Source organism: Pinus tabuliformis, chromosome 3_2 (assembly GCF_031772625.1).
Source record: "Pinus tabuliformis cultivar Carrire ecotype Pingquan chromosome 3_2, CPIR1, whole genome shotgun sequence".
Taxonomy (NCBI): domain Eukaryota; kingdom Viridiplantae; phylum Streptophyta; class Pinopsida; order Pinales; family Pinaceae; genus Pinus; species Pinus tabuliformis.
In genome coordinates this window covers 1113283669-1113292966 of record NC_142302.1, presented here as the reverse complement: position 1 = coordinate 1113292966, position 9298 = coordinate 1113283669, and the positions used below count along the sequence as shown (strand labels likewise).

The 9298-nt window shown below is 33.1% G+C and overlaps 1 protein-coding gene across 1 annotated transcript; it reads left to right on the top strand.

Moving 5' to 3' along the window:
- The first annotated feature begins 6405 nt into the window (after positions 1–6405).
- Positions 6406–7532, top strand: LOC149184553 (protein S40-6-like). Its single transcript, XM_089417612.1, has one exon. It carries the CDS (start codon positions 6643–6645, stop codon positions 7111–7113), a length of 471 nt encoding a protein of 156 aa, XP_089273738.1. The 5' UTR covers positions 6406–6642; the 3' UTR covers positions 7114–7532.
- The last annotated feature ends 1766 nt before the right edge of the window (positions 7533–9298 follow it).

The window sequence follows — 9298 nt, the reverse complement described above, 5'->3', positions numbered from 1 at the left end:
GAACAATTTATACATGTCGAGACTCTCTGTCTCTCATGGGCCTGTTCTTCAATGTTAGTGGCCTCTCTTTCGGCACTGTCCGTAGGCTTACATATATTCTATCTGTCTCACTATCTATTAATTGAACACGTAGGTTCACTATTTATAAGAATACATTAGATCGGATCACTGAAGGGATCCGATTAATCCTTTCCTTGAATCACTCAACTGAATCCCTAAAGCTCGCTACATAATACATATGTGGCAGATTATAATTAATAAGTCTTCGAGATACTTATCCATTCCATCTTTTTCTTTGTTTTAAAAAAGAAAAGTCCCCTTATTCAGCTCGATTGTCCACGTCCTCTCTTTGCTCCACTTTGGACTCTTCGTTCAGTTAAGAGTGCCGGATGCTCCTACATCACTTCAAAAGAAGATGGAAATGAAAAAAAATGAAATTAACCAAACACTTCAGAAGCAGAGACTAGTAATTGAATGGACAGGAGATGCGAGATGTTCAAGATGAAGAATGATTGCATTGGCTTTTTGAGAATCAAAGAAACAGTTACGGTAGTTTCTAGGTCATAAAATAAATAGAGCCTAAGCCATTTCTCCTAGCAAGTATATACGAGTGGCCGTGAATTACATGTGAGACGGTTATGGCTTCATCTAATGGTAGAACCGTGAGAGGATTATGGCATCATCCATGCATGAGAGGGTTATGGAATCATCCAATGGTAAAGGATGGTTCAATCATCTAACAACAAATCTCATGATGCAGAAGGGTGCAAAGTGACACTTAGGGGAGTTCTTCCCAGAAAGAACACCTTACAACTTAATTATTTTATAATATATAAAATTTATTATAATTTAATAATTAATTAATAACAAAAATAAAAATAATAATCAATATTTATAATAAAAAGTGCAAGTTGATTTTTTATTATTATCTAAATATAATTATTCTATATGATTTATATATAGTATAAAAAGGTTAGAATTAGACATATAAATCATATATAGTATAAAAAGGTTAGAATTAGACATATGAGACTATTATATTTAAGAAAGATAAATTCTTTACAAATTAGGAAAAGTTTAAACCTTATTCTAAAATCAAAATACAATTTTAATATTTCAATTAAAATTTTTCAATTGCAATATATATATATAGATATAGATATAATACAAAAATTTCCTTGCCCACGGGGCTTTGGATTGACAGTGAATGGGTGCGCTGTTAAGGCACTCCTTGCGATAGGTCACCGGTTCAAATCCCCCGTGGGTACTTAGGTTAGTCTAATAGATAAAAAAAAAATACAAAAATTTCCTTTAATTTTCAGATCATTTATAAAAAAACATATTATAATTATACACTCTTTTTTTATTTATATAGATAAACCTTACAATTATTTATTTTTAGATAAACTTAAATTCTTCTAATTACAATATTTTTTTAAATTTAAATATTGAAAATAATGTATCTTCTCTCAGTTAATATTATTAAAAACAAATTAACAATATTTTTCTTATTTATTTTAAAATATTAATAATATTTTTCATTCTTATTTTAAAATATTTAAAAAACATTTAAAATTAAAGTTTTAATCATTTAAAATTTTAAATGTAAATTAACAATATTTTTCTTATTTATTTTAAAATATTAAAAAAATATTTAATAATATTTTTCATTCTTATTTCAAAATATTTAAAAAACATTAAAAATTAAAGTTTTAATCATTTAAAATTTTAATTTTAATGTAAATTTTGAAATTTCACATAGGGAGAATTTTAATTTGCTATTATTTAATATTTTATTTTTTATTTTAAAATATATTTATTTATAGGAAAAATTTGTAATCTAAAATAAAATTTATTATTATTATTATTAGGCAATTAGCTTATACCAGTTTGCAAAATAAGAGACACAAATGATGTCTACTATATGAGAAATTATACCAATAGCAAAGTTTCAAAATTCTAACATTGTGAAGATAAATATGGACTTAATGCTATGGAAGATGAATTGAATCAAATTAAAAAGATTGAAACATGGGAACTTGTGCCTAAACTAAAAAGTAAGAATGAGGTTCGAAACAAATGGGTCTTCAAAAACAAGTTGAATAAAGATGGAAAAGTAGTAAGAAATAAAGCAATATTGATCTATAAATGGTATGATCAAGTTGAAGGCATTGACTTTGAAGAAATCTTTATCATTAAAAAAAATTGGCATAACATGTTTCAAGAACTTTAAAGTCTATAAGTGGATGTCAAATCATTCATTCTAAATAGAAATCTAAAAGAAGAGGTATGTGTTATCAGCGAGAAGGATTTGAACTGTCAGGAAATGAAGATATGAAGAAAACACTCTATTGACTAAAGAAACCTTTGTATTCAAGACTTGACACATGAGCATATGTAATCATTGTGGTTTATGTGGATGATATAATTTTTGGATGTATTCAAGACTTGACACATGAAAATATGTTAATCATTTTGGTTTATGTGGATGATATCATTTTTGGAAGTAATGATGACAAAATAAGCTCAACATTTGTAGATGAAATGCAAAAGAAATTTGAGATGTCTATGCTTGGAGAGTTTGCAAATTTCTCAATCTAGAAAAAGAATATTCATTTCTCAGGCCAAATATTTCAAAGAGTTTTTGAAGAAATTTTGAATAGAATATTGTGCACATGGCAATATACATATGATCACAGGGTGTAAATTGAGCAAAGATGATGAATTCCCAGTAGAAAAGCAAACATTGTATGGCTCAATTATTGGTAGCCTACCATATGTAACAACATCAAATCCAAACATCATGCAATTGGTAGGATTAGTTGGCAAGATTCAATTTGCGCCAAAGGAGACACTTGTGCAAGAAGAAAAAAGTATTTTTAGCTATATGAAGGGCACATTGGGCTTTGTCTTGTGGTATTCAATAAGTAATGAATTCACTCAAACTACATATACATATGTAGATTTGGAAGGAAGTACTGATAGCAAGAAAAGTACAAGTGGAGAGGCATTATCTCTACGAAGTTATCTAGTATCATGGTTAAGCAAGAAGCAAACTTCAATATCTCTATCCATATCATAAGTTTAATATATTTTCAAAAGCATGTTGCACACAAGCTATCTTGTTGAAGTAGACATTGAAGGATATCAAGGTAGAATATGACCAATTAATCTCAATCATCTGCAACAACACAAGTGCAATCAACATTTCAAAGAATCTTGAGATGCACTGAAAGACAAAGCATATTCCCATCAAGTACCACTTCTTAGGAGAACATATATATAAACAAAGTGTTAAGAAGGAATACATTACCACCAACAAAGAAGGTGCAAATATTTTTACCAAACCCCTTCTTAAGAAACATTTGAATATCTTTGACAAAAATCGGGAGTAGTATCCCTCTAATCTCATAAGTAAAGAGAAGCATAAGACTAAGGGGAAAAATCATTTGTTATTGATGTTAAAGGGGGGAAGTTGCAAATACAGAGAGAATTGTAGATAGAAGGATATTTGTAGTTAGAGGAAATACTGAAGTATTGTTGTAGAATTTACTGAGGGTTGCCTTCAATCACAAAAGGGGATTTTTTTGAAATATTGTAATCATTGATGCCAATGATAAGAATAGATTACATGTGTCCACAATAAAGATTGCAAGATGGTGATTATTGGAAATATTGTTTTTGGATATTTGATGCCTAGTTTGGATACACTATCTTTGAAGGTTGTTTTCCTCTAAATAACTATCTCAAATGGGAGCATAGGATATATGTTGAAAAAAGTATTCTGATACCTTTCCAAAGGTATATGTCGCTCCTTCTAAAACAATAAGAGTGACGGGATATGAAAGATTCTATTAGATTGGCCTAGATAGAAAGTACATGCTGACTCAACTCATTTTACAAGTCAGTCCCCTAAGTGAATGTAGAAACACTATAAATAAACGATAGATGACGCCATTTGAAGTGTCTCCATGCAAGAAGATCAAATACAAGTGTGCAAAAAGGAAGTGAGATCTGCACAAGGAGCTAGGAAGTATTCTTTGGGTTTAAGGGTGTACAAGAGGAGTGTAAGGAGTTTTCTTGGAGTGTTAACAGTGTGCTTTGATGGACTAAGGTCTACAATGCTATGAAGTCTATTTTTGTGGGGTTGTGATCTTGCAAAGTGCTAGTATGCAATTATATTATGGGGATTGATATAATGAGATTCACTAAGGCATGAGGCTAAGTTTGCCTATGGTTTGAAGCTATGTTTTGAATATGCATGAAGTATGATGCATGCAAGTGAAGTTAGAAGTTCTTTGTGTATGAAGGCTTTAAGTTGGTGCTTGGCCAAGGAGACTAGTGTCTCCAGTAAATTGGCACTTACACAATACCTTGATAAGTTGTTGCTCAACTAAAGAGATTGGTGTCTCTAGTAAATTGGTGTCTATAGAGATTTATAAAAATATTTTTTTTTTTTTTTTTCTTTTGCAAGAGTTTCCAAATTAAACTAGTGTATTATAATTTTAATTTACATACTTTTAATAATAAATGATAAGTGCTCATTTAAAAATATAATTATAGTGAAATCCCTTTCAATATAAACATAAATTTAATAATATCTAAAATATAAACTATTTTTTGAACTCATTTAATTTTAGTTACACTTTAACCAACATATATTCAAAGACCATAAACCTGTAAATGTTACTATTAATATAACATTCATCAATCACCACTTAATAAATTTTAAGTCTACTAAAGCATCCTCAAACTTTATAATTTAATTAATAAGTTATATTTTTACTATCCAGTCAAAATTCCCTGTTGTCAATTTACGCAACAGCCAATACTTTTTTCTTCATTCTTTCCAAAACTTGGATTCAAACGCCACCACATTCATCCTGCTGCCGGAAATTTTCTTGGAAAGAATTCGTTCAACGTGCCACGACATACTGACAGTAGCAAGTAAAGCGATTAAATCTTTCAAATCAATTAAATCTAATTAGCTCCACGTACAGTCCTAAATATTAAAACAAATTTTTAAGATGAACATTACTTATAATAAGCCATAATCTCATTCCAATCTAGATAATAATTGGTTTATGGTAAAGTAGAGGAATTGAACCTTAAATTTGCTATTGATTTTGAAAATATTTTGGGATTGGTTAAATAAAGTTGAGGTGACTTCATTTTTATCTGTACATGATATTGCAATTTGAGATCAAAAGACCGGAATTGAGAAGATCCGCCAAGAATTCCAAGTGGCAAACTGTTAGCAACTTGGAAAAGGGATAGATAATGTAATTGAACAAAACTATCACAAGGCTCTTTCCAAAAATTTAATATTCCTCCTATTTTTATCTGCACTAGCTCTTTTATGCCGCTTGGTACGCTGTTCTTTTTTTAACCGAAAATATGTGATTTCTATTAGTGCATGGTTTTCAGAGCTTGTTTCTATTACTGGAAGGTTTTCAAAATAAATCAATTTTTCCCTGGTTAACAAAGTCAAAATTGAAACCAAGAGGAGAAGTGTTTCTTTTATCGTGCATCTCATTTGTAATAAATCTTAAACCGCCTAATTCCCCATATTCATGGACAGTATACTCACCATCCCTACAGTTCTGTATGCAAGTATTTCACCATCTGAAATACCGACCTTTGAAATACGTTTGGATGAGGTGTTGTGCAGAAAAACCTTCAACTTCCCTCATTGGTTGCCGATTCATTCGGAACTACAAAACAATGAAGTCACCATTTCACAATACATCCTCTGCGCAATTTGCAAATTCTGTGGGAAGATAATGTGGCTTATAAAAACAAAAATATACTAATCACTCACTCGCTACTCACTGACATGTACATGATAAAAACAAACTATTCACTGGCACGTACAGCATAATAACAAAGATATCACGGGCACATATCAGAAATATCAGATTTTGAATAAAATGGTGTTGTTATTAAGTGAGATACTCCATCTTTAATAGTTAGAATCTGCCAATGAAATGGGGACATGCGTTTTTAAGGGAGAAATAAAATATGAACCGCTTCAACTTTTTTTAAAACTGATAAAAATGTCACGGCCGACGAGACAACAACGTGATTATCTCATTCCCAGCCCTTTAATTTCTCAAAATAAATTTGTGCACCAATATCATTGTCTCGACAGTTCAAAGTTGCAGCCCCACACAACGTCTCTGCAGATGGCTCACCAAATTTGTGCACCAAAGTCATTGTCTCACCTTCTATTTCACGTGGCCGATCCAGGTGGAAAGACTCCATGGACTTCGATACCTTTCATACGAATTAACATTGACGCGTGCCAAGCCAAGTACGTGGTGCGATCGTCAACGAAGCCAAATGCGTGCAAAATGAAATGAAATACGCTGGAGATGAAATGAAATGGGGGAGTGAGGGAACAGAATAAATGGAAGGTTGGTTGAGGGTTTCAACTGTGGAGGCATGGGCGGTAGCCTGAAGGGGATTCGAACGACGCCCAAGGTGCTCATTTCTTGGTTCTGGAAATGATCGGTTGAAGAATCCTCCTTGGAAAAGCAAGCAAAAGAATTAGAGAATACGTTCGATTTTGGTTGGCGTTGGTGGAGATCGAAGTGCTGACTGCCCACATGATCAAGAACCCTCGTCACTGGTTCGAATCACATGGATAGATACTCCGGTTCGTCATATACGATGTCGTCAGGGACCATAAACGACCTCTGGGAAGAATACCTGTGGCCTGTCGAGATGGAGGAAACCGATCTTGAAGGTATCGAAGATCGTAATGATAAGAATTGCAACCACGGGAGCCTGCGGCTGAATCCGAGGATCGGAGATTCGTCGTTGGACGGCGGGCTCCGACATCTTCATCAATCGGCTCCCGTTAACGTGCTGGACTGGAGCAAAATACTAGGAGTCGGCCACCTGAAAGAGCAGAACCCCGATGCAGACGATTTCGACATAGCCGGCCACGAGGAGGAGGAGAGGCTGCCACCGCACGAGTACCTGGCGAGGGAGCATGATCGCTGCCGGAATTTTAGCATATCGTCCGGTTGGCCAGGCGTGGGGCTGAAGGGCCGAGAGATGAGCCGAGTTCGAAACGCGGTGTGGAGGCAGACCGGATTTCTTGGCTGAAAAATAACCTTCTTCCTCTAAAGAAAATAAAAGGGAAAGATCTTTCGTCGTCAAGTGGCTATCTTTAAACGGAAAGATCTTCGCTTATTTTTTCTTTCTTGCATGAATGAGAATTATTTTATCGTTCCAGGCTTCTCGCTAAACAGATCCTCACTGGTTTTTGCTTCTAACACACACACTGTCACTGTATATTTCGCAATTGTAAATTCTTTCATCCTGCAATTGTTGTTTCTTAGCGAATGGAACCGGTACTGCAGGGTTGGCTAATCGTGTGTTTCAGTTGATAACTAAACTAAAGTGAAATATTACAATTAATTTTTCACTGAAATAGCTTTCAGAGCAACCCATTGTACTTCTTTGATACTCTTTATGTATTATCTTCTTTGAGCAACCCATTATGTATTATCTTCTTTGAGCAACCCATTGTACGATACTTTTTATGTATTATCTACTTTTTATGTATTATCTTCTTTTATACTCTAGAATGGAATAATATTAATAAATCTAAAATTTATATTATTAGGATTTTATTTCCCTTTAAATTTTTGGATAGGTAGATTATTATGAATTGCATATGCATTTTGTTAGAGTCCTATGTTAGAGTAGTCAAGGTCAAGCTTGGTCATTTAATTTGGTCGGTTTGTAGCTACGCTAAACTTTGTGACATCTTTTGCAAATACAAAAGTCTAAAAATATGTTGTGGTTCTTTTTGTGCTGCGCTTTCTTGGTGCTCTAACGTTGCAAACGCATTTTCACCATATATATTAACTCTTGTACCCGTTTTCCATGAAATGTTTAGAGGAGATGTATGGGTATGAGATAAATAAACTCACTTAATTTTAGGTCTGCTTCATGATTTCCGAGAAATGTGAGTCAGATTTAGCTTAATTTTTTGTGGAGAATAATTGTAATGATATTAACTCGCTGACAAAAAATCAGCTCAATCTGGTACACCGTTCAAGATATATTAAAAAAAAATTTAGTTGTTGCACCCAAGCGTTGCGCTTTTGTTGTACTTGTTGATTTTGAAAAATGAAAGGATGCCTTATGAACAAACATGTCTTGACAGGTGTCTAATGTTTCATGGGTTATTCTTCATCTAGGTGACCCATTCAGAGTTCTAGGAGATGGTCAAAAATGCACAAAGGATGCACTTGTTGCGTTTTGGCTGCAGGTGATTTGTTGTGTTTTTCACTGTTTTAGTAGTTAACCTCAAGATAAACTTCTGATTATTTGGAATTTTGAAGACTTAAAAGAGGTTCATGTAAAAAACGATCTGTGTTACAAAATACTCCTTCATTTCTTCACAGGTGTCATATATTGGAAGATTCGGATGAATCACTATAGCCTATTTTTCAAATTTTGTTATTTTCAGTTTTAGTTATGATTTTTGGGCACGGATTCTGAGGAGATGGAGAAGAATTTTTGAAAACATAGAAAGGTTTGTCTCAAGCACATGTTCATATAAAAAAACCGCATTCAATTTTGTAACATCTTTGAGAGAGATGATCTTATATTTTACCCCTATTTTTTAAAAGTTCGTTCCCTGTTTCATAGCAGGGCATTTCCAAATTTAATGTAACTGATTCTAACTTTGGGAAAATGGTTTAGCTTGACCCCCTAAGTCCAAGGATGGGCTAATTGTATATATTTCATAAATTTCAGTATGCAAAAGGCTGGTTGGTGAGGTTTTAGAAGAAGGGACATCATGTACTGCATTTTTTATGATATATTTTTAGTGAATGAAAAGACGAAGGTATGATCTTACAGGGATATTTGTGCTAGTTTTTATGGAAATGTGCTTATTGTTTTTGTAATTTATCTTCTGTTATCAATCATGATTTGAATGTGTGTCTTCCTATCTAGCTAAACAAAGATTTGTCTTAAAATTTTCTTTAAAAGTGCTCTCATTTAGCTTGCCAAACAATTTATGTTTTCTTCTTGAATGACATTTAGAATTCATCTCATTGTTTGATGCTCTATATGTTATTTCCATCTTTCTTCTACTCACCCCCCTACAACGAATTTCACTGAAAAACTCCAAAAAGACTGCCTACCTTGCCCGTGTAGAAGATCGTTCTTTCTCTTCATCTTCTCACTGGAAAATCAACAACTTAACATAACTCCATGCCCAATGGATATATCTTCTCCTTTGCCAGCAAACCTTTAAAACCTATATCCCTCT

Excerpts from the sequence above, each read along its gene's own strand:
- LOC149184553 (XM_089417612.1), top strand. The coding sequence starts at position 6,643 with ATGGATAGATACTCCGGTTCGTCATATACGATGTCGTCAGGGACCATA.